At 43.4% G+C, this 26,137-nt stretch overlaps 1 protein-coding gene across 1 annotated transcript in view; it reads right to left on the reverse strand.

The window, feature by feature from the left end:
* LOC132886518 (dynein axonemal heavy chain 5-like) overlaps window positions 1–26,137 on the reverse strand; it is a 310,505-nt gene that overhangs the window by 52,710 nt on the left and 231,658 nt on the right. Inside the window, exons 60-64 of the mRNA XM_060921229.1 lie at window positions 24,990–25,193; window positions 8,829–9,008; window positions 7,900–8,037; window positions 2,784–2,919; window positions 123–439 (exon numbers count right to left, since the gene is read on the reverse strand). Coding sequence (XP_060777212.1) covers window positions 123–439; window positions 2,784–2,919; window positions 7,900–8,037; window positions 8,829–9,008; window positions 24,990–25,193 — 975 coding nt within the window. The remainder of the gene's footprint in view (window positions 1–122; window positions 440–2,783; window positions 2,920–7,899; window positions 8,038–8,828; window positions 9,009–24,989; window positions 25,194–26,137) is intronic.

Consider the following 26,137-nt stretch of genomic DNA (forward strand, 5'->3'; position numbering starts at 1 on the left):
CATTTATCCAATGAGTATGAAGAAAATCATAGTGTGTGAAGAAAGTCTGATTGAAACTTGAATAAGGCAGAAATTCCATTTCAATGTCAGGTTAACTTGGGATGAATTGTCCTTTCCCTCACCTGAAGTTCATTCTTGGACTCTTTATTCTTGATCCAGGTCTTGCCCTGTGTCTGTGGGTCGATAAGCAGTGGAAATCGTGCTGCTTTAGCCACGATTATGCCATTCTGGATGGACAGATCATCATTAGGGAGGCCCTGCAGGTTCCACTCACTGACAGTTGGTGCGTCGATCAGCATCTCAGTCAGGTTCAGGTTAGTGCCAAAGGGAATGTGCCGTGTCCTCATCTCTCTTTGCCACTCACCCAGTAGGAGGTTACGAAACTCCTGATTAAATGGGCCAGAGTAGGAGAGGAAGGCTGTGGCCAGTAAAACATCTCCTGATGAAAACAAAATACACACAAAAATCTGAGTTTGAAAAACAGGAACTATGCTGATTTCATCAGTTTTAAAAATTTAACTTGGCTGATACTCATCTCATCTCATTATCTCTAGCCGCTTTATCCTTCTACAGGGTCGCAGGCAAGCTGGAGCCTATCCCAGCTGACTACGGGCGAAAGGCGGGGTACACCCTGGACAAGTCGCCAGGTCATCACAGGGCTGACACATAGACACAGACAACCATTCACACTCACACCTACAGTCAATTTAGAGTCACCAGTTAACCTAACCTGCATGTCTTTGGACTGTGGGGGAAACCGGAGCACCCGGAGGAAACCCACGCGGACACGGGGAGAACATGCAAACTCCACACAGAAAGGCCCTCGCCGGCCCCGGGGCTCGAACCCAGGACCTTCTTGCTGTGAGGCAACAGCGCTAACCACTACACCACCGTGCCGCCCCTGGCTGATACTTATTTCTTAACATTAAATTAATTAAAACAGAATAATATATTGTATCTGAATATCATATTTGTTCATGATTTGCTTTACTGCAACAACATAAAACAATCAATTAAAAAATTATTGACACCCTTCAAAAGGAAGGTTACTCATACTGGGCCTCGTGTATCCATTCATTCATCCTGTCCACCAGGGGGTACACCCTGGACAGGTCATCAGTCTATTGCAGGGCTAACAAAGAGAGACAGACAGCCATTCACACTCACATTCACGCCTTTGGGCAATAACCCTAACCCATGACTATGTCATCGCTTGTTTACTGCAATGCATTATGGGCGATACCCGGGGTCAGCTCCACTGTATTGCTTATTTTCACCTTTGTTAAACACTGCATTGTTCTGTCTAACCAGTTTTAAACATGCCATTCACCATTAAGTGAATTGCTGTGTGCCTAACTGTGTCTCCACAACAAAGAGAATACCTAATTTGAGCTTTTATCAGATGCCAGTCAAGAAGAAGAGAAGAAAGAAATTGATAAATTTAATCTGCAATGAAAACCTATGAACTGAATCAAAATGGACAAGTGTTTGTAGCTTACTTTTCTCTGGTGGGAAAAAGACGTATTTAAACTGTGACCCAGCGATATTTCCATGGTCTGCGGAATTGCCTTCGGTTATAGATGATTATAACAATCGACACTATTCATCGTCTGAAACTAGCGATATTGCAAAGCCTGTAAAACAAAGAAGCATTCTTCGGCCTTTGTCTCTCAACCTACTAAAGCACTTGGCAGCTGAACGAGCCTGTCGGACTGATAAAACTCCCAAACCATGAAGGGTTCTCTTTCGGGTATGTATAAATGTTCAGTGTGCCTTACTAGTGGCATTTATTGAAGTAAATGCATTTATACAGAACATGACATGGCAGATCAGTGGGTTTCCAAAGATTTTTTTTTTTTTGGTAATGTTTCCTGATATCAAGTTTTATTTAACTAATCACTCATTTATAAATGTTTTGATAAGACTTTCTGAGATTTGATGTTGTTGTACAGTATGGTAGACTTGGTCAATCTCTAGGTTGTATGAATTCTTGTCACTTATGTCTTACCTTCTCACCAAGCTTGATTTAGATTCCGATTTTCCTGCTGTAAACCCTCGACATGTTATCCACCTCTTTAAATCACCAATTTCATTGTCTTCCATGACAGAGCACGGCAAAATTGCTCCTCTCTCATCGCTCTCACATAAAATTAATCTAAGATCTGCTATATTTACTGCAAAAAAGGATATCTTAGCAAGTGAAAATACCTTGAAAATAGTTGAAACAATCTAGCATTTCCTATTAGAAGAATAAAAAACACCAATTCTGAGATTATTAAACCTAGTCCTAGATTGCAACCAACTTATTCCAAGATGTCTTGTCAAGTAAAATGATCTGTCCATGCAGCAAGATAACTTCACTCGTATTAAGTAATTTTCTCCTCAAATTCAGTTTTCAAATTTTTGCAGTGTATTGACCCCGGTTATCCTCCATAACGCATTGCGATAAACAAGTGACGACGTACTGTAGTTGTGCTTGGGGACTATTTAGAATAGCCAGTTGACCTCATCTGCATGTCTTTGGACTATGGGAGGAAACTGGTGCACCCAGAGGACACTCACACAGGTACAGTATGAGGCGAACATGCAAGCTGTGCACAGAAAAGGTTCATCCAACCGACAAATATTTTTCTTATTTTTTAAGATGTTGAATGGACTTGAAATTCATTGCTAGTAACAAATCTGAGCACAACTCCAATTAGACCTCAGACACTTTGTTGAGCTTCCAGTCTCCTGCTACAAATTTGACAATTGAGTGAACTTCTGCTACATAAAAAACACACCGACGAGTCTCTTCGTCTGAGCAGCAAATTCTTTGCTCTGTTCAGTCCAGCGCGCTTTTTCACCAGCCAGGCCACTGATCAGGCTCGAAGCCGTCTGCATCTTGTGTCTACAACGTTCTGCATCCTCCAGCAAAGTCTACGAGTTAAAAAAACAGATTTGTTTGGTAGACAGACTATAACATTTTAAAGCATTTGCTAAGATAATTACTTCAAGTGATCAGTTTAGCTTTGTGTACATAAATCATTACAATCTAACATCAAAAGATATCACTGGTCCAGGAACACTATTTGTAGATAAATATCGACTGCTTTATAAAATATAAGGAGGTATATCAGAATTCAAACTACTTTTAACATACAAATCCAACCTCTACACAGTTTCATCCACACTCCCAACATGGCTTGAGGCAAGTGTGTGATAATTTCAAAGTTCTCAAATCTGATTGGTCAAAAGATGTTGGTTAATTTTCTATTACAGCAGATGTAAAGGTAGTCCCAGTTTCAAGGAAAATCACAGGTTTATATTCATGCATTAAATATGTCATTAGCCATGTTTCCATTAACCTGCTTATAATGTACTATTTGAAACTGCAAACTAAAATTGAGTAATGGAAATGTGAATCTCGAAAAAAACCCCTCAAATATCACAAAAAATTACGCTCGCATGAGGTGATTTTTCAGATGATTTGATAAGCAATATTGAAATGGAAACACATTTTTCACATTAAAGTCACATGACATGAAGAACAAATGGAAATGCTACCTTTCTGAAAAAAGAGTGCTCTGTAAGATCGATTGTTGTTGACATTACATGCATTTAGCAGATGCTAAATGGGGAGCGTTTGGGGGTTAGGGCAATTCAGCCATTCCTGCTGGTCCAGGGAATTGAACCAGTAACCGTTTGGTCCCAAAGCTGCTTCTCTAACCATGAAGCCATGACTTCCCCCTCTTTAAACCCAGCTTTAATTACACATCACTCAGTAGAAACAGATGATTCACAGTTGTGTTTTGTCATAACAATTAAAATATTGCTTCTCTTTTGTGCAAAACTACAATGGAAACCCAGCTATTGATTCTTTTCTTACAAAGGCTCAGCTCATCATGGTTTTATTCCTTACATGCTAAACTTCTGGCCATAAGCGTCCCTTACACACAAGCTACATCCGCTCTTAAACGTTCTGACTGCAAAGTTGAATTCTGGGTAAAATGTTCTATTTCTTTTGGAGTTTCGAGGTGTTTTGCTGCTGCACACACACACACCGTGTATCCTATGTGTAAAATGTTTTGCCGAGTTAAAATGCATCCCGCATTTTATGATTCTGGAGATTGCTGAAGGAAGTGAGCAACAGTATTACGTGACCATTGTGGGGCATGTTTGACTACTTTTAACCAAAACAAGTTAGCATGAGCAAACATGGTGGACTCCGCTCTCTCGTCAGCTAAAAGCCAGCATATCTGTGACGAATCTCAGTCATCCAGGTACATAGTAATCTGTGGTTGGTTGAAGAGAGCAACTGGACTTGCTTGAAGATTCTTGAAAACATTTCGCCTCTCATCCTAAAGGCTTCCTCAGTTCTGTCTGACTAAAGGGAGTATCCAGTATTTATCCTCTCATGGATCATCATAGAATCCGAATCAGAATGCTGATGGCTGCATTGTAGGTGGCTGATAAAAGATGTCATAGACACCCACCTCTGTTCAATGATGGTCGTTCCAGGTTGACAAAAATGAACGATCCTCTCTGGCTAAGATGTCTGCCAGTTTTCTGGAAGTCCTCTCATACTCCCCCACCAGTCGAAGGGATCTCATCCCAAAGTGCGTAGAAACATATCTGTGACGAATCTCAGTCATCCAGGTACATAGTAACCTGTGGTTGGTTGAAGAGAGCAACTGGACTTGCTTGAAGATTCTTGAAAACGTTTTCAAGAATCTTCAAGCAAGTCCAGTTGCTCTCTTCAACCAACCACAGATTAAAAGCCAGCAGAAAAGGAAAGCCTGCCTAGTGAGTGCAACTGCAAGACTGAGCAAGGTGAGATGACGTCATTCTTCTGGACAAATAACTAAATAATTCTAGCTAGTGCTAAGCTATCGTGGCCTTAGAATGCATGGGCTCGACTCCACGGTAGAAGGGAAGGCCTTTCACATGACTTTATAGTAACTGCGGATTTGTTTATGTGGCCATGTTGCCGGGTGAGCTTTGTGTTGGACAACAACTGGCACAAGTCTATGCGAGGGATTGTAAACCCAATTCAGTAAACATCTACAGATAAACTCATAGAAGTTACATCTTAAAAGAACAAAGGCAGAGACCTGTAGTGCCTTTGGATGTAATTATAGCCATGGAGCTAAGCCTGGTTTAACTTTTCACCACTTCCTGGCGAACACAGAAAGACGAGAAAAAATGGTGAGCTGCAGTTAAACAGTAAGACTGGATACTAACAAAGCATTCCCATGTGTGAATAACATTTTATATCAGGTTAGTGTGAAAGCTCTGTGCAACATTAAAATGTACCTCTGGATGTGGGTTTTGGACACAATATATTTTATTAGACCAAATGCTTGGCTAGACTAGCAGCATATTTGTTATGTACTGGTAATGTAGACTAGGCTAAAACCCCATAAAATATGCTAGCTCTAGGCCCTGGCTTGTTTATTATGATTAGAAGTCCATGTTTGAGCTTACCTTTGTAATAAGGTATTTTTCTTTATCGGGAATTTCCCATAACATTCTGGCATGCACAAAACCTGCCTCGAAATATTGGTAGGCATCTGTACTTTTGTATGCCTTTAGTATCTCCAATATATTTAGAAGTCCCAAATACTAAATAATTCAGCATGTTGTAGTGTCCCAAATCCGGTAGCTGGTTTGCTAAACACTTTTCAAGTGGAATAAATACATTTGTGGGTAAATTAAGAAAAAGAAGAATCCTTTATTTTTGTCACATGTACACTCAAGCACAGCAAAATTCCTCCTCTGCATTTAAAGTGGTGAACATGTGCATCTGAAGCAGTGAACACACGCATGCGCACAGAGAGAGAGAGAGAGAGAGAGCGTGCACAGTGGGCAGAATAAATAAATACATTTGTGGATTTGAACAGAATGGACAGAATGGACAGATATGGATGAGCGGTGTGGACGTGCAAAGACTGCGTCTGGAAAGACCAAACAATTTATATCTTATCGACATTCGGCTCCCTGAGACAGCACCGGCCTCGGTTAAGGCCGTTGCTGAGACAACATTCCCCCCTGAAGGTCACTGCTGGGAGATGCTCTCGCATTCCTCGCATTCCTTCTCCAACTTTCTGCGGTCGCCATTTTCACCCCCAGTGTGACAAGCGGGTGCGTGACCGCCTTCATGGCTGCAGGAGCGGACAGCTGCTTGCTTGCGCTGGGTTACCTCCACCTCTTCCCCTCCCCCCCCACCCCTGATTGCCCCCTCCTTTCCCCCCTTTCCCCCCCTCAAGTCCCGTGTTTTAAAGTGTACTTGTGTTATTGTGTGCTTATGTGCAGAGGTTTTTTAAATGTTCCCACACTGTACTCCTGACAGGAGCATAGTGGGGGGTGTTCTTTTTTTCCTCATCTCTCCTTATGTTGTTATTATTGTGTTTCCTTTTCTTTAATCCCTGTCTTCCTGTCCTGTTCCCCCTCTGTAAGGACAGGTTGATGGTCAATTTCACTGGTACAGTGATAATAAAGGGTTCATTCATAAATTATATGGATCTGTGATGCCTGCATGTTTCAGTTTTTGGATGTCACGTGATCTGCTGTCGTAAAATACATTTTTAATTGTTTCAGAGTGATTGTACTGACTGCATTCATCTCAATTTTCATTATTAACTATCACGTCTATGTTTCTTTGTTTGCCCAGCAATATGGTGGATGCTGTGTGATAAGCAAAAATCTGTGACGTCGATGAAAGGCCCCTATACACCTAATGTTTTGATCTTGCAGAGGAAGAAACGATAACACAAAAGCAGTAACAGAGAAAAGATATATTCGTCTTTTGTTTCACGGATGTATTCACCAATGTCAACCACAAATTACATCCCTGCGACTCAAAACTCTCTGAGGTCGATGCAGAGTCACAATGTTTTCTGCGCATCGCCATCTTGGTGTGCCGCAGTTCCATAATTATGCTAATCAGTTAAAGCTCCGTGTGTTCAGCTGTTTCCACAGGGCCGTACTATTTACTTCAAGAGGTAGGAACACAGTCCCAAAACAGAGAAAAGCGACCCTCAGCACATCAAAATGATCACATCTCGTCTGCATGATATTGTTCTTGCGAGACATAGGAAAATGCCATGCATAATAAATAAATAAATAAATAAATAAATTAATTAATTAAAATTTCAGATGACTTTGCAGTCAGTCCCTTTAACCACCGGTACAAAACACAAGACACCAGACTTTTCCAGTAGAAAACCACCTAAACAACACCTGCTGTCAATGATGAGCATGATATCGATAATTAGCAATTAGCTTGGTTCATCTGGACACCTTCAGTGCTCACAAAGAAGATTCAATTTCAAATTCAGTGTCTTTCACAAAAGACAGCTTCTGCTCCCTGAAATGCAAATACGTTTCGTTTTAATCAACACTATGAGATCAAGGGAAGCAGTGGCTGCTAATAGCACAATTATCGGCAAATGCATGTGACGCTAATGCAGCAGATTGTACCCTGTGAACACCCTCATCTAATTTGCAAGAGAACATGCTGTGAAGATGTCCCATTAACAAGACGTTTGTTTTTCAGGAGAGATTTACACATTTTTTTAATGCATGAATACTAATGAAATATTGGCACGTGGATATGTGCACCTGAGAAAAGTTGATTTGTTTGTTGTTGTTTTGTTGGAAAAGTAGCTAAAAAGTTTGAATTCACAGCTTTAAAATATAATTTAACAAATCTAATTTTTTTTTTTTTTAAGTCAAGCATTCCCTGCAAAGTGCATTAGAGGAGACATATGAAGAGCTTCTCATTCGTTGCAGAGGCTCAGCGTCCATATCTGGACATGTGAGCTTGCAATGGGAGCACATATTACAGCTGGGAATTACAAAGAACTTTGGGGAAAGTCACCTCATTACGTTACAAATAAGTTATTATTAGATAAATACCTGTTTCTCTGTTAGGGCCTTTTCATACTCTGCCCGCATCACATCCAACTCAGCCTGCTTTTCATCCAGCTCAGCCTGAGCTTTCTGCAGGTCCATGTTAGCAATGGCTAACTTGTTCTCCTGCACTGCCAGATTAGCCTGAAAGAGAAGGCAAAAAAGAGAACAAGTCATGAGAGAGTGATAGACATCATATAACAGTATAGAAATAGATAATCTCACCCGCATACTGGAGATTTGTACCTAAAAACAGTTGCTGTAATCATAAACACTGTTCTGTGCTCATACTGAACATCCTGGAAACACACCCAGTATTGTTTGCCTTTTTCTCCTCAAAGCCTGTATAATGATATATAATCCCAATATCTTGTATAACTGAGAAGAGGACAGGTACCCTTTCAAAACCTTTCTAAATATTTCTTCCTCATGTAGTCTCACTGAGATTTTCCTCAACACTGTCTTCCTGGCTTGCTCATTAGGGATCTAAATATGCATCTGTATTCCTGTAAATATGCAGAGTGACTATATTCATTGATAAAAGCACTACATAGATGAAAACGTGTAAACACTGCTCTGAAACCGACACACGTCGTCATGTTACTTTTATTCAAAATAGATTTTAATATTGCAGTGAAACCTAGAAAAAAATGTCAGAATTCTTGTTTAAATTTTCTGGGATGTGGGACATGCGATTCCAGAAAACACCTACCACTCCAAAGTTGACTATTTTCCGGTAACCACGCATCCATAAATCTATTAAAAAAGTATATTTCTTGTTTAATTATGCACTGTGAGGATATCTGTCAACATAGAGCCAAAAGTACAGAACTGACCAAACTGCATGCACATGTACATTTAGTTATCTGTTCCTTTTACATGGCTATGTTTTGTGGTGAAGGAGTATAAGAAATGGAACATGGGCACTGGCTCACCTTTAATGGCAGCACTTCTTTATTAATTGAGAAAAAAGAAGCCATGGCTTTGGTCCAGGAGCAGAGGCCTGCCACATTTCCACATACTCGCTTTGCCGTCTCGATGTTGTAGTCGGCCATTTCAAAGTACGGGAGAAGCAGTTCTATTACTTCTTCATTGATGGTGTCTTTCGGGAATTGCTGCAGAGATGCAGTTATTCAGTTAAGTTCAAATAAGCTGCAGTAAACATGAGAGCACAAAACACATATTTACACTGTTCTAGCTCATCAGGCTTGACATATTAGTTTTACTTATTCGTTTTGCACTGGCAAACAAGTAATGGAAGTCTGTTTCACCCCAAATACAGCATTTTCCATGAATATCTACCTGAAACCACAACCAGTTCTTTTGTGATGCTACAAAGCTTGACCAGATAACTAAACACTGAAATGTTATAAGGACTGCCATCTTGGACAACCAGAATCACTTTGTTCATCAGTGTGGTTTGATGTCAATCTGTACTTTGGCTTCACCTCCTAACTGTAATGAAAAAAATGGAAAAGAGGTAGATGATCCAATCCATCCATTATCCGTCACCGCTTATCCTGTGCGGGGTCACAGGCAAGCTGGACCCTATCCCAGCTGACTATGGGGGAGAGGTGGGATACACCTTGGACAAGTCGCCAGATTAGATGACAATTTCACTGAGAAATTAAAGGTGAGAGGATGATGCTAAACAATATGTAGAGCATATACAAGGATTTGGGAGAGTAATTATGAAAAATTACAACTCCAACTTCAAAAAAGTTGGGACACTGTGTAAAACATAGATAAAACAGAATGTGAAGATTTGCCAATCATGGAAACCTTATGTGGCAGCAGGGGCATGGTCAAGTGTCAGTTTGTGAATGGAGGGCAGGGTCAGGGAAGGTGAGTGGCAAAGTGATCACACCTGTTGTCAGTTGATGTTTTGTGTGTGGGTGTGTGTGTGTGTGTGTGTGTCTGTCTGTCTGTTTCAGTGATGACAGAGTAGTGAAAAGGAGGGGAAGAGTGAAGAGGTGGCTGTTACCCAACCAGAGCATGTGTGTGCGGGTGTGTGTATATGTATTTATGTGGAAGTTGACATGAAGCTGAAAAGTAAGAGTCAAAATAATAAGACTGTATTCAGCATCATTTTTCCGCTTGTCTGCGCTTCAGTATTCCACCCAACCTCAGGGACATACAACACTGGTGCTGAAACCTGGGACACCAAAGGTTTCAGGACTCTCTTGGAGTCCTCCCCATTCAAGGACCTTGTCTATGCCATCGTCGCTGCCCAACAGAGCCAACACCACCCTGCACAAAGAGCAGGAGCAGAACTTCAAGGCCTTCCTGCAGGCTCAGCAGGAAGATAGGCATTCCAGCACCTGCTTGCATTGGCAGGGCCCTCAGCCACTGCATCTGAAAACCTCCACCATGTCACCCTCACTAAGATGGGGCCTCATGACAACCCAGAAGCCTTCCTTGTGCTCTTTGAGCAAGCTGCAAAGGCATTGGGGTGGCCGGTCAAGCAGTGAGTAGCTCGTCTTCTGTCACTCCTGACCAGAGAAGCAGTTGACAGTCGGCTCAATTACGCCAACTTGAAGTGAGCCATCTTGCAAGCGTGTTGGCCGCACCCCAGAACAACAACACCAGTGCTTCCATGCGCTGACACTGGAGGAAGTCGGCCGGCTATTCACTTCCGGCCAACAGCTCCGGGATGCCTGCTGATGGTGGCTGATGGCAGAAGACTGTGAAGCCGAGGAAACCATCGATGTGGTGTTACTGGAGCAGTTCATCACACGGCTACCAGAAGGGACATCAGAGTAGGTCCAGTGCCACCACCTGGCATCACTGGATCATGCGATCGAGTTGGCGGAGGACCATTTGGTGGTGCTTCCAGTGGCAGGCGGACATTCTGCCTCTTCTCTCTCCCTCTCTCTCTACCCCCTCTTCCCATCCCTGCACCACAGAAACGGAGGCTGACCCTCTCACAGCCAGCTCGCCGAGCCTGTGGTGTCTCCCCCCCACTCCCCTTCTGTGTCTGTGTCTTCTCCCCCTCAGGTGAGTGATCCCCGATTCACTGGTGCAGAAGTGAAACCTGGGCTGGTATGCTGGTGCTGCGGGGAGCCTGGACATTTCCAGGACCAGTGCCAAGCAATGGAGGTGGGGGCCACGGTCCAGCTCTCTGACATGCCAGAGACCACCTTCAATCGGGCCAGAGCATATCACGTGCCGGTGAGTATTCAAGGGGATACATATCACACGATGGATTATGGCTGTAATTAGATCTCAATCCACCAAAGCCTGGTTCAAGGTGAGGCATTAGGGGGAGCACGATTTGTGAAGGTTGTGTGTGTGGACGGCGATGTTCACAAATATCCGCTAGTGTCCATCCACTTTCGATTTCCGTTTCTGGTTGAGAGTACGCTATGGACATTTTGGCTGCCACTTCTCACTGGAGATTTTTATTTTTCTTTTTTCCTCCATTTGTTTTTCTTTTTGTGCTTGTATAGTTTGATGTTTGTTTTTTTTGTTTGAATATTTTGTCCGCCGGTTATGGCCTAGCTCTGGACCCAGTTTTGGGCGTCGGTTCCCTTCAAGCCTTGGTCTGCCGTGGGTGAACCTTGTGCTCCTCGTTTTGGACTGCAATGAGCTCATTGCTCTTTTAATATTGGGGTTGTCCAGCACTCTCTGCGGCGGTGCTTCTGTGCTTGGTGCGGTGTTCCAAGCAATGTTGGCCAGTGGCATCACAGTGGCTGTGCAGGTGGTTTGGGACATACCAGCACTCTGTGTGATGGTGCCTCTGTGCTCAATTTGTGGATCCATGGCAGGGTCCCATCTGCATCTCATCATTGCTGAGGAGTGTGCTCCCATCACCCAATCAAGCATCCAGCCAGAGCAGAGTCATGATATATTTTACCATATTAACATGCCATTGTTGTGTGTTATGCCTGATGTAAAGACTCTCGTCTCTGCGAGCCTACCACACAGATTTAATACTTGTCATTTTTAGGGCATACCTAACAATGTGTTTTCTTTCTCTCTCCCCCCCCCCAATCTGTCCCTCTGAGTTACATGTTGATCCTGGGATTGAGATGCTGGCCTCTTCTGCCCCTCGGACCTGCTTGATCCATCCTGGTGCCCTGTGTCTGGTCGGAGTTTTATCGCACCGCTCCTGTGAAGGACGGCCCCATGAGGACAGTTGAGGGTTATACCTGTTAAAACTGTTAATATTATAGTCAGGCTGTCTGTTGTTGCCCAAATGAGGATGGGTTCCCTTTTGAGTCTGGTTCCTCTCGAGGTTTCTTCCTCATGTCGTCTGAGGGAGTTTTTCCTTGCCACCGTCGCCACAGGCTTGCTCATTGGGGACAGATTAGGGATAAAATTAGCTCATGTTTTAAGTCGTTCAAATTCTGTAAAGCTGCTTTGCGACAATGTTTATTGTTAAAAGCGCTATACAAATAAACTTGATTTGATTTGTTCTGAGCAATGTTGCCCGGTGGCGTCACGGCCGCTGTGCAGGTGGTGTGGGATTTATCTTCATGCGCCTTTTGGTTTGGTGGGACTGTGGGTAGTTATGCCATTGGAATTACATTCTGACCTTCTTTTGGTGGACTCTTTTTTTTTTTTTCCCCCTTTCCCGAATTGTAAAGCGACCTAGCCTGGGCCTGCCCATCCTAAGTGTGATGCAACACAAGGGCCTGTTGCGAGCTTAGTCTGGCAAGGCAAGCTATCTCCAGCTCTTCCAAGCTCCCAAAAAATCGGGAGCCAATCAACTTTGAGCATCTCCAACGGCCCTGGGTAGAGGCGTGTTCAAGGCAGTGACGTAGTAGAACTGCGACCGGAAGCCATAGATCGTTTACAGAATCTATGCCAGAAGTGCTTCATTCACATTACGAACATGGAGCAGCGGCAAGCTTTTGACACAACGGTAGATGCTGTATTGAAAGCATTCAATGGGAAGTTCTCATTGAAAACGGAGCAAAGGGCAGCCCTGGAGGTATTTATCTTCTTCCTGTTACTCAAGCAGTTTCCGTCGCGTCACATACGTCAGAGGAAAGAGTGATGTGATTGGTTTAAGCTTCGTCACAGCCTTTTCTGGCTTCGACCAGTAGCAAACTGAGGCATTTCAGGGAGGCGGGTCAACCACGCCTTTGGGAAACAGTTGGGCTTAATATCTTTGCCAGACCAAATGCTCGCAGAGCTTTGAAGTCGCGTTAGACAGACTAAAAGCGACCTTGGGTGTGAGAAAGGCGCAATATAAATTGAACTGATTATTTTTGTTATAATTTCAGGGAATAAAACAGTGTAGCGGCAGCAATTAGCCCGCTCCTCGCCCACTCACTAATTTTAGGGACAGATTGTCCAGGGTTTAAAGGTTTAATGGAGCATGGAGTCGTGGGCAGGTCCTGCGGTAATGCGTCACAGGAAGATCCCAGTGTCTGGGGAAGCTGTGTCAGAGTCATCCATGTCAGCATCGCGTCAGAGCGATACGGAGAGAGGGGAGCAGCCCCCCCTTCTCTCTCTCTGAGATTCCCCCGAGGATTTCCCTTTAGAACAAACACAAGATGAGACTGTGTCATGCTTTTGACCAAGTGAAAGTAGTCGATGGTCAGACTCTCCAGCCAAATGCAAGACTCTCCTTCCCATACTTCACAATTATTAAAGATAGGTTATACCAAGTGTTGAGGCTATTCTTCATTCACAAAGATCCTTATTTTGTAGCCTTTGCGGAGGAGGTTCATGACTCACTATCATTAAAAAATATCACTCATGGAGATTCTTCCTCAGTCAAAAAATGATTGGGATTTATTTACATAGACACAAAAATTCTCCATGGTTGACTTCAAGCAAAAATAAAACAAAATTGACTTGAAATTCAATAACTTAGTGGTTAATAGTCTGTTTCACTCCTCCCACACAAAGACAATGCAGCGCCCCAGCTGACATCTATCACCCAATTATGCAGACCGAATGACCTAATGGTTGACTAAAAGACCGATCTAACACATTTATATTATTTACTCGTATTCCAAAGCTTAAGATTTAATTATAAATTATGTTCCGATCATTACAAAAAAGAAACAAATATATCCTTAGTCAAATAATAATAATAATATATTGTCAATCAGCTCCAATACCAAGTGATGCAGCACACTCAGACCTGTGAGAAGATAACTCAGTTTTTAATCCCAAACAGCCATAGAGAACTTGTATTCCATGCAGCTCAATTTAATCCTTTGGCCAGACATTTAGGTCAGGATAAGACAATAGCCTGAATAATGGCCCGGTTCTATTGGCCAGGGATTTGTGGGGATGTCTGTAGGTGGTGTGCAGCATGCTGCGAATGCCAGCTGGTGAATCCAGCAGCCCTTGCGTGCCTTCCCCTGATCAAGACCCCATTCAAAAGAATTGGTATGGATCTCGTTGGGCCATTCGATCGGTTGGCACAAGGATATCGCTTTATTTTAGCCCTAGTGGACTATGCAACGCAATACCCGGAAGCAGTCCTGCTGCATAACATTTCTGCATGCATTGTGGCAGAGGTACTGTTTAAAATGATCTCTCGAGTCGGGATTCCCAAAGAAATCCTGACTGACCAAGGCAGTACATTCATGTCACGCATACTTAGCGAACTTTGAGTTACTGGGAGTTAAATCCATCCGCACCAGCGTTTATCACCCACAAACAGACAGCTTTGTCGAATGGTTTATCCAAATTCTTAAAAACTTGATTTGTAAGTGAAGACACACATAATTGGCTCAAGCCCCTGTTATTCACAGTACAAGAGGTCCCTTCACAGGGTTCTCCATCCATTATCCATAACCACTTATCCTGTGCAGGGTCACAGGCAAACTGCAGCCTATCCCAGCTGACTTTGGGCGAGAGGCGGGGTACACCCTGGACAAGACACCAGATTATTTCAGGGCTGACACATAGAGATAAACAACCATTCACACACACGGTCAATTTAGAGCCACAAATTAGCCTAACTTGCATGTCTTTGGACTGTGGGGGAAACAAGCACCCGGAGGAAACCCATGCAGGCATGGGGAGAACAATCAAACTCTACACGAAAAGGCCCCTGTCAGCCACTGGGCTCGAACCTAGAACTTTCTTGCTGTGAGGTGATGGCGCTAACCGTTACACCACTGTGCCACCCATGGGATTCTCCCCATTCAAATTATTATATGGGCATAAGCCTCGCAGCATTTTGGATGTGCTGCAGGAAAAGTGGGAGGAGAGATCTTCATACGTTAAAAATGAAATTCAATATATTCTTGACACACTCAGTTACTTAACCCAGGAGAATTTACGACAGGTGCAAGAACGTCAGGCCCGACTGTACAACAGGGGTGCGTGCCTTAGAGAATTCACATCGAGAAATATAGTGCTCATATTATTGTCCACAGGGCGGCACGGTGGTGTAGTGGTTAGCGCTGTCGCCTCACAGCAAGAAGGTCCTGGGTTCGAGCCCCGTGGCCGGCGAGGGCCTTTCTGTGCGGAGTTTGCATGTTCTCCCCGTGTCCGCGTGGGTTTCCTCCGGGTGCTCCGGTTTCCCCCACAGTCCAAAGACATGCAGGTTAGGTTAACTGGTGACTCTAAATCAGGGGTGTCAAACCTGATCCATAAAGGGCCTTGTGGCTGCAGGTTTTCATTCCAGCCATGCAGCAGCACACCTGACTTGGCTCATTCAATCAACTGAACTGTCTTCACACAGTCAAATACTTGCAGCCACACCCACCCTTGATTAAAGGGTGGGTGTGTCAGTTGATTGAATAAGCCAAATCAGGGTGCTGCTGCATGGCTGGAATGAAAACCTGCAGCCACACGGCCCTTTATGGATCAGGTTTGACACCCCTGCTCTAAATTGACCGTAGGTGTGAGTGTGAATAGTTGTCTGTGTCTATGTGTCAGCCCTGTGATGACCTGGCGACTTGTCCAGGGTGTACCCCGCCTTTTGCCCGTAGTCAGCTGGGATAGGCTCCAGCTTGCCTGCGACCCTGTAGAACAGGATAAAGCGGCTAGAGATAATGAGATGAGATTATTGTCCATTTCAAGCTCAAAATTTCTCGCTAAGTGGCATGGGCCTTTTGCGGTCACGCAGCAAATCGAGGATGTCGACTATGAGGTGAGGTGAACAGATAGAGGCAGGGTGCTACAGATATACCACCTGAACCTATTAAAACATTGGAATGAGGGGGTCCCCGTGGTGTTGGCAAGGGTAATTCCGGAAAGGGTGGAGCTGGGGCCGGAGGTAAAAACAAAAGTTTTTACTCAAGCCACTCTGGTCCCCTGTGGAGACCACCTCTCATCGTCCCAACTCACGCAGGTTGTCAGGTTGAAAACAGTTTTCCGACGTGTTCTTGTCCCCTCCCAGCTGCACTCACCTCATAGAACACCACATTGAGATGCCCCCAGGGGTGGTGGTGTGTAGCCACCCATACCATTTGCCCGAACACAAGAAAGCGGTGGTTTGGGATGAACTCAAGGCCATGCTCGAAATGGGAATAATCGAGGAATCACACAGTGACTGGAGCAGCCCGATGGTCTTGTTCCCCAAGACCAACGGGTCGGTCCGGTTCTGTGTAGACTATACAAAATTCAACATGGTGTCTAAATTCAACACATACCCAATGTCCCGCATTGATGAGTTACTCAATCGGTTAGGCACTGCTCGCTTTTATTCAACACTGGATTCAACAAAGGGATATTGGCAGATCCCCTTGACTCCTCTATCCCAAGAAAAAAATGGCCTTTTCCACACCATTTGGCTTACACCAGGGGTCTTCAATCCTATCCGCAAAGGGCCGGTGTAGCTGCAGGCTTTCATTACAGCCAAATTGGAGGCTCACTTGATTGTTGACTGGAGACGAGGGTGAAATGATTAAACAAGTGAAATCAGGTGTAGCTCCTGCTTGGTTGGAATGAAAGCCTGCAGGCTTTGGATAGGATTGAAGACCCCTGGCTTACACCAATTCATCACCCTTCCTTTTGAGTTGTTCGGGGCTCCTGCAACGTTTCAGCGGCTCATGGATAAAATTCTCTGCCCACATGCCGCCTATGCTGCCACCTACCTAGACAACATCATTATATATAGCAATGATTGGCCACGGCACCTAAAACACCTTTGGGCTGTCCTGGAGTTGCTGAGGTGTGCGGGCCTCACGGCTAACCCGAAAAAGTGTGCAATTGGGCGGGTGGAAATACGGTATCTGGGTTTCCACTTGGGTCATGGGCAGATGTGTCCCCAAATTGACAAGACTGCAGTGGTTACGGCCTGCCCGAGGCCCAAGATCAAAAAGGGGGTGAGACAGTTCTTGGGGCTGGCTACTATCACAGGTTTATACCTAACTATTTGGACGTTACCAGCCTGCTGACTGATCTCACTGAAAAGGGAGCGCCAGATCTGGTCCAGTGGACAGAGCAGTGCCAATAGGCATTCACTAAGATAAAAGCTGCACTGTGTGGGGACCCACTTTTACACTCCCCTGACTTCTCTCTCTCTTTTATTTTGCAGACAGACATATCGCACAGAGGGCTGGGGGCCGTTCTGTCCCAGGAGGTGGAAGGGAAGGAACGTCTGGTGCTGTACATCAGCTGCAAGCTCTCAATGCGAGAAAGCAAGTACAGAACCATTGAGAAGGAGTGTTTGGTCATCAGGTGGGTGGTCCTCACCCTCCGGTATGACCTGCTGGGGTGCTATGTTTTCATTATTGCCCTCACAGTAGAAATGGGTATTTTCAGGCGAGTAGCTTTTTTTTTTTTAAATAACCATTCCCTGACTTATGATGGTCAACACACTTCTCCCTCATATGGTTTGTGTGTACTCTTATTTTTCCCATGGATGACGAAGGGAATTTGGCCTCTCTGTCACCTCATACTGGTACCCCAGGTTATCAGGAAGTCATGAATTACAGCTTGAAAGTTCTGACACACTCCAATCAACTCAAAAATGTACACTTTAAATGGGAAACCTGCTTCAGTTACATTGTGTTCACTATAATTTCCATGGGTGGCAATAATAATGGCACATATATTTTTGTTGGATGGGATATTTAATGTGTAATCACATACAAAATCATAGATCTCATATTGTGGCGGCAGAGATGTGGTTGAATGCTGGTTTGTGAATGGAGAGTGAAGCTGGGGAATGTGAGTGGCAAAGTGAAAGCACCTGTTGGTAATTAGTGTGCTGTGTCTGTGTTTGCATTGATAGAAAATGGATAAAAGGGGGAGAGGAGTGGAGAGAGGAGCTTCCAGCCAGAGAGGTGGCTGACTGTTTGTGTGCTGTTAATGGTCTGTTTATGTTCATTGATCTACTGGAAAGCAAGATTTTTGTTTTGAAAATAAAAAAGGGAATCTGAACCAAAACGGCTTGCCTGTCTGTTTCAGCATCCTTCCCAGTCAGGGAAACTTACACATATGTAAGCAGAATCATGTACCTCATTTATAATCACGTATACAGTGGTGCTAGAAAGTTTGTGAACCCTTTAGAATTTTCTATATTTCTGCATAAATATGACCTAAAACATCATCAGTTTTTCACAAGTCCTAAAAGTAGATAAAGAGAACCCAGTTAAACAAATGAGACAAAAATATTATACTTGGTCATTTATTTATTGAGGAAAATGATCCAATATTACATATCTGTGACTGGCAAAAGTATGTGAACCTTTGCTTTCAGTATCTGGTGTGACCCCCTTGTGCAGCAATAACTGCAGCTAAACATTTCTGGTAACTGTTGATCAGTCCTGCACACCGGCTTGGAGGAATTTTAGCCCATTCCTCTGAACAGAACAGCTTCAACTCTGGGATGTTGGTGGGTTTCCTCACATGAACTTCAGGTCCTTCCACAACATGTCAATTGGATTAAGGTCAGGACTTTGACTTGGCCATTCCAAAACATTAACTTTATTCTTCTTTAACCACTCTTTGGTAGAACGACTTGTGTGCCTTGCTGCATGACCCATCTTCTCTTGAGATTCAGTTCATGGGCAGATATCCTGACATTTTCCTTTAGAATTGGCTGGCATAATTCAGAATTCATTGTTCCATCAATGATGGGAAGCTGTCCTGGCCCAGATGCAGCAAAACAGGCCCATACTATGATACTACCACCACCATGTTTCACAGATGGGATAAGGTTCTTATACTGGAATGCAGTGTTTTCCTTTCTCCAAACATAACGCTTCTCATTTAAACCAAAAAGTTCTATTTTGGTCTCATCCGTCCACAAAACATTTTTCCAATAGCCTTCTGGCTTGTCAACGTAATCTTTAGCGAACTGCAGACGAGCAGCAATGTTCTTTTTGGAGAGCAGTGGCTTTCTCCTTGCAACCCTGCTATGCACACCATTGTTGTTCAGTGTTCTCCTGATGGTGGACTCATGAACATTAACATTAGCCAATGTGAGAGAGGCCCTCAGTTGCTTAGAAGTTACCCTGGGGTCCTTTGTGACCTCGCTGACTATTACACGCCTTGCTCTTGGAGTGATCTTTATTGGTCGACCACTCCTGGGGAGGGTAACAATGGTCTTGAATTTCCTCCATTTATACACAATCTGTCTGACTGTGGATTGGTGGAGTCCAAACTCTTTACAGATGGTTTTGTAACCTTTTCCAGCCTGATGAGCATCAACAATGCTTTTTTCACTACGTTCAGACTGCAACCTGAAACAACCCATATCCGATTTGTTGTGAAATCCGATTTTTTTGTTAGGCCGTTCACATTACCAATTATATGAGACTTGTATGCGATCTCCAATATGAACGGAAAACGACCCAAAAGTGTCCCGCATGCGCAAATTGACACGTAATAAGCACATCTACCTAATACGTAAACAAAAAAAAAAGCGCACTCTTCAAGTTTAATGATTTTCTTTTTTTGTTTGTTTGTTTGTTTGTTTAATTATCTGGTTAGTGTTAAAGTGTGAAGTCTCGTGTGTGTTTTTGTTTCTGAACTGAAATGAAAACGTGTAGCCTGGTAACGAGGGTTGACTCCTAAATGTCTCTCTAATTTCTATATAAGTGCACTACATGTTGCTAGGAAGTAATGGATTTTTAAACTCTATATAGTGCACTCGAGCTTCAGTAGGCAGTCATTTGGGATACGGCCGCTGTATTACCAAACTCTTAATTCAGGCTTAATAATTTGCACATATTTATTTCGTCATATTAATAAACTTTTTCTACATTTTTATAAATATTTATTTAGATTGTTTATAGCCAGCTGAATTCGGCAACTTCTCTCAGCGCTGGCTCAAGGTGCATAAACACCAGTGCAGTTTGCGATGGAGATGAGGCGAGACCTGGCGATGTGGTACAGGATGGTTTAAGTTATAAATCAGTTATAGAAACTGTTTTATTTAATCAGGCTAACAGATAAACATCCAGGTCCCTACCAAATCCACCATTAGCTTGATCAATTCTATAAAAGTCTATTTAAATTCTGAAAACCGTACAAATGTTGTTGTTTTCCACCAAAGAGGCGGGATTAGCCAACGCAGAATAGTGACGTTTGTCTCTTGTTGATGACGTGTAGGTCGCATGAATGCGACCTGTCCGGTCAGACTGCAGTCGCATGTGAAAATATCGGATATGCATCGGATTTAGGACCACATATCCAAGCGGCCTGGGTCGCATGTGAAAAAAATCGGATCTGTGTCGTTCAGATTGACAATAACAAATCGGATACAGGTCGCATATGGGCAAAAAAATCGGATATGGGTCGTTTCAGGGTGCAGTCTGAACGTAGTCTTTGAGATCCTCAGTAATCTCCTTTGTTCGTGCCATGATACACTTCCACAAATGTGTGTTGTGAAGATCAGACTTTGATAGATCCCTGGTCTTGAAATAAAACAGGGTGCCCACTCACACCTGATTGTCATCCCATTGATTGAAAACACCTGAGTCTAATTTCATCTTCAAATTAACTGCTAATCCTTGAGGTTCACATACTTTTGCCACTCACACATATGTAATATTGGATCATTTTCCTTAGTAAATAAATGACCAAGTATAATATTTTTGTCTCATTTGTTTAACTGGGTTCTCTTTATCTACTTTTAGGACTTGTGTGAAAATCTGATGATGTTTTAGGTCATATTTATGCAGAAATATAGAAAATTCTAAAGGGTTCACAAACTTTCAAGCACCACTGTACATACTGAGGATATTACATGATGGCACGAAGATCTGAAGTTTATCTTCAAGTGGTGAATGTATATTATACAACTCATTGTAGCAAATGAGTGAAATATTTTTCAACACAATTAGATAAACTTAATATCTTTGCACCACCGTGTAATGTTTTTTCATATTATATCGACATGCCCACAAAAAATATGCAAGTGTGTTATTTGGGGGACATGGTTGAATGTCGGCTGTGAACAGATATTCAAGATAGTGCCAGTAAGTAGGCTGCCGTGCTAACTGCTCCGACCACAGTTTCTTTCTTGCTTACTTTTTTAGTTATTCAGCTGTTTTTAGATACTTTTTAGCCATTCAGTATGGCAACGATGTAAATACAATAGAAATACCATTATTTCTATTGGTCAAGAATCTACTCACAAACCAATGTTCTTAACTCTGAACCCAGCCTGGCCAAAGGAGATCTTGAGGGAGAATAAAAGATGCAACCCTAAGCGACGACCTCAAGGGAAACGAGCTGGTGTCAGGAACAGGTTGCAGGCTCACGCACAACATGCACCCATGCCCAGTATCCTGCAACCCAATATACAATCCATTGAGAACAAGCTTGATGACCTCGGGAATAGAGTCAAATTCCAGAGAGACACTCGGGATGCAACCTTCTCAGCTTCACTGAGACATGGTTGAATCCAGCAGTACCAGACCACACAGTACAGCCAGCAGGGTTCTCAGTTTACTGTATGGACAGAACAATGGAGTCAGGGAAGGCAAGAGGAGGTAGTCTGTGTCTGATGGTGAATAAAAGATGGGACGCTAATGTGAGTATTTCTCCTCTCACACTCATGTTCACCCAACCTGGAACTTCTGACCATCAAATTTCACCCTTTTATCTTCTGTGAGAATTCACCTTGGTCATAGTGAGTGGTGTTTACATTCTGCCTCAGGAAGACATGGACACTGCCTTGTGTGAGCTACATGAGGCCCTCATTCAACATGTGATAAACCACTGGGATGCTGCATTTATTGTGGCGGGGGACTTTAACAATGCCAACCTCAAATGTGCACTTCCAACCCTCCACCAACATACAGTAATCATCTGCCCCATCAGGGAAAATAAGACATTGGATCACTGTTACACTCCATTCAGGAACTGTCACAAGGCAAAGTCCCTGCCAGTGTTTGGGAAATTGGACCATGCCGCCATCCTCCTCAATTCCTGTTTACAAACAGAGACTGAAGCAGGAAGCCCCAGTTGTGAGGGAAGTCACTCACTGGATGCACATATCAGAAGCTGCCCTGCAGGATGCCTTGGATGATGCAGACTGGGACATGTTCCAGCACAGTTCTGATGACATTGATGTTTACGGAAGCGGCTGTATGATCCATTGGGAAACTAGTGGACAATACAGTTCACAAAACTACCATCAGGAAGTTTCCCAATCAGAAGCCACGGGTGAATAAAACCACCTGCGACACTCTGCGATTGCACACCACCACCTAATAAGGCAGGGCTTGCTACTGGAAACATGGACCAATATAAAGCTGCATCTTACAGCATGCGCAGAGCAGTGAAGTAGGCCAAGTGGAATTATGGGAGCAAACTAGAGTCACAGCTACAACAAAGTGACACTAAAAGCCTCTGGAAGGGACTCAGGGCAATAATGGACTACAAAAAAGCACCCTCCACAATGATAAATGCAGATGCATCGCTGGCAGATGAGCTGAACATGGTTTATGCTCGTTTCGAGGCTGCAGCTAATGCTACTGTAAATAGCAGCATGGATAGCAACACACATGAAGAGTGCCGGTGAGGGGGTCACTTTCGTCATCACAAGTATTTCTCACGGCGTGACCGAACACTCCATGAGAAATACCTTTATGAGAATGAACACCAGGAAGGCATCAAGACCTGATGGCATCTCAGGTAGGATCCTGAGAGCCTGTGCAGACCAGCTAGCACTGGTGTTCATGGTGTTCTTCAACCTCTCCCTGGCTCATGCAGTGATTCCCAAGATTCAAGCAGTCAATTATCATTCCTGTCCCAAAGAAACAGCCCATTTGTCCTCATGATTACCATCCAGTAGCACTGACCTCAGTGGGTGGCACAGTGGTGCAGTGCTTAACACCGTTACTTCACAGCAAGAAGGTTCTGGGTTCAAATCCAGTGGCTGGTGGGGGCCTTTCTGTGTGGAGTTTGCATGTTCTCCCCGTGTCTGCATGGGTTTCCTCCAGGTGCTTGGGTTTCCCCCACAGTTAGGTTAACTGGCTACTTTAAATTGTCCATAGGTGTAAATGTGTATGTGAATGGTTGTTTCCCAAGTCTGGAAATGGGAGGGTTGTGGCAGGAAGGGCATTTGGCATAAAACTATGCTCTAATTAATCTGACATGTGGATCAATAGGGTCCACATGGCAGTGACCCCACACACATACACTGCAAAAAATGATATCTTAGCAAGTGAAAAATATCTTGAAAATAGTTTAAACGACCTAGCGTTTCCTATTAGAAGAATACAAGACACTAATTCTGAGATTATTAAACCTAGTTCTAGGTTGCAACCAACTTGTTCTGTCTTATCAAGTAAAAATATCTGTCCATGCATCAAGATAATTTCACTAGTATTCAGTAATTTTCTCCTTAAATTCAGTTTTTAATTTTTTGCAGTGTAAATGGAACAAGCTAGAAGAACTGAGTGAGCACTGACCTCAGTTGTGATGAAGTGCTTTGAAAGACTGGTCAGAGACTTTATCACCTCTTCATTTGCTGCCAACTTGGACCCACTACAGTTCTCCTACCAGTCTCATCATTCTACTGCCATCACACATCTCCTGCACACAAAGCCACCTTGACTCCAGGAAGGGAAATTATGTTAAGATGGTGTTTGTGGACTATAGTTCTGCACAATAATCCCCTCAAAGCTCTTCACAAAAGTTAAAGGATCTGGGACTCAGCCCACTACTGTGTCAGTGGATCCTCAACTTCCTTTCAGATAGACCACAGGCAGTACACATGAGACTGTGTAACCTCATCAGACTCCACCACCATTGTCAAGTTTGCTGACAACACTGTTGTGGTAGGCCTGATCTCAGATAACACTGAGGAGGTCTACACCTGGAAGAGGTCAGAAACATGGAGATCTGGTGCCAGGACAACAACCTCCTCCTAAATGTCAACAAGACAAAGGAGCTGATCATGGACTTCTGCGCAAAGTAGGGGAGGAACTACAAGCCCCTCAACATCAACGGGACCCCAGTGGAGAGAGTGGACAGCTTTCGGTACCTGAGTGTCCACATCACACAAGACCTGTCATGGTCTTGCCACATCAACCTTCTAGTTAAGAAGCCTCACCAGCGTCTATTCCATCTAAAACGTCTTAGAGACTTCGGTCTTCCATCAAGGGTGCTGAGGAACTTTTACTCCTGCACCATCGAGAACATCCTGATGGGAAATATCTCCATCTGGTTTGGGAACAGCACCAAGCAGGACAGACGGGTTCTCCAGAGAGTGGTGCGATCAGCCAAGTGCATCATCCACACTGAGCTCCCTGACCTGCAATCTGTCTACACCAAGTGGTGCCAGACTAAAGCCAAAAGATAATGAAAGACCTCAGTCATCCCAATCATGGACTCTTCTCTCTGTTGAGGTCAGGTAAGCACATTCAAAAGCAAAATCTTCATTGAATTGGCTTTAAGTTGCTTTATCTTTTCATTCAAATACAATCAACAGTGCCGACAAAGCCGACCATCGAAATCCTATTTGACACCGTCTGTCAAAGTTGAATATTATCCACCATGAAAAACAATGAATGCTACTTCCTTGTAAGTATAAATCCCTGTTGCATTGCATTTCACTTTCATCAATGTGTTTCAGTCATGCAACACTGAAATACAGTAACTAAATTATTCTGAATTATTAAACTAAAGGGACAGTTGAAATGGCTATATACACCTCCCAAAAGATTTTAGTCTGTTTTATGTTTTCTTAAATTTCTATACTTGCAACTAGGTACCTGCAGACTTCCCAGGAAATTCCCAGCGGTCATGAGCTTAAGCGACTCCTGCCATGATGGAATTACGCAGTTCTTCTCAGTGTCCACCTTCACAGAGTTCAGCCTCCGCTGGAAGAGGAGCAGCACACAGTCCATAATGCGCATGATGAGGTGAGGGGGGCGGCCCAAAGTGCGTACTGTTGCTATGTCCGATGGCTTGATCGTCTGCAGAGCCAGAGAGAGGAAGAAAGTTCCAAATTGACATTCTGAAAAATGGGCAGGCAATGATAATTGATTATGTAATCTAGCAACTGGACTGAATGAGGAAATAAAGAGAGGGAGGTGAGGCTAAACTCTCAGCCATGAAAGTTATTTTATATACGCTGTGTAAAATGTAAATAAATACAGAATGCAATTATTTGCATATAGTTTTTGACCTACATTCAAGAAAATACAAAGACAATACATTTAATGTTCAAACTGATCAATATTGTTTTTTATAAATAAATATACGCTCATTCTGAATTTGATGCATGGAACACGATCCAAAAAAGTTGGGACATGGGCATGTTTACCATTGTATTACAGAACCTTTTCAGGGAACTGAGGACACTAATTGTTGAAGTTTTGAATATGAATTATTTTCTCCATTCTTGCTTGATATATGACTTCAGTTGCTTAACAGTTCGGGTCTCCATTGAAGTATTTTGCACTTCATAATGAGCCACACATATTCATTGGCAGCACGGTGGTGTAGTGGTTAGCCTCACAGCAAGAAGGTTCTGGGTTCGAGCCCAGTGGCAGACAGGGGCCTTTCTGTGTGGAGTTTGCATGTTCTCTCCATGTCTGCGTCTGTTTCATTCTTGACCAACCCGGGCTGTGTATGGTCTAGCCTGGGGTTAGCTGTTTTGAGTTCTCTAGTTAGTTATACTTTATATGGTTGATTTGTTTCCTTGGCTGGTTGAGTATTGGCATTTTAACAGCATATTACACTAGGTATTGCAGTCACTTGTTCAGTTGGCACTAGAACTTTCTTGTCTAGAGGCTTGGAATTGTCTTGCTGGAAGAAGCAGGGACATCCCTGAAAAAGATGTTGTCTGGAGGGCAACATATAAAACCTATACACACACACACACACACACACACACACACACACACACACACACACA

The sequence above is a fragment of the Neoarius graeffei genome, chromosome 5 (genome assembly GCF_027579695.1).
Source record: "Neoarius graeffei isolate fNeoGra1 chromosome 5, fNeoGra1.pri, whole genome shotgun sequence".
In the NCBI taxonomy this organism is placed as follows: domain Eukaryota; kingdom Metazoa; phylum Chordata; class Actinopteri; order Siluriformes; family Ariidae; genus Neoarius; species Neoarius graeffei.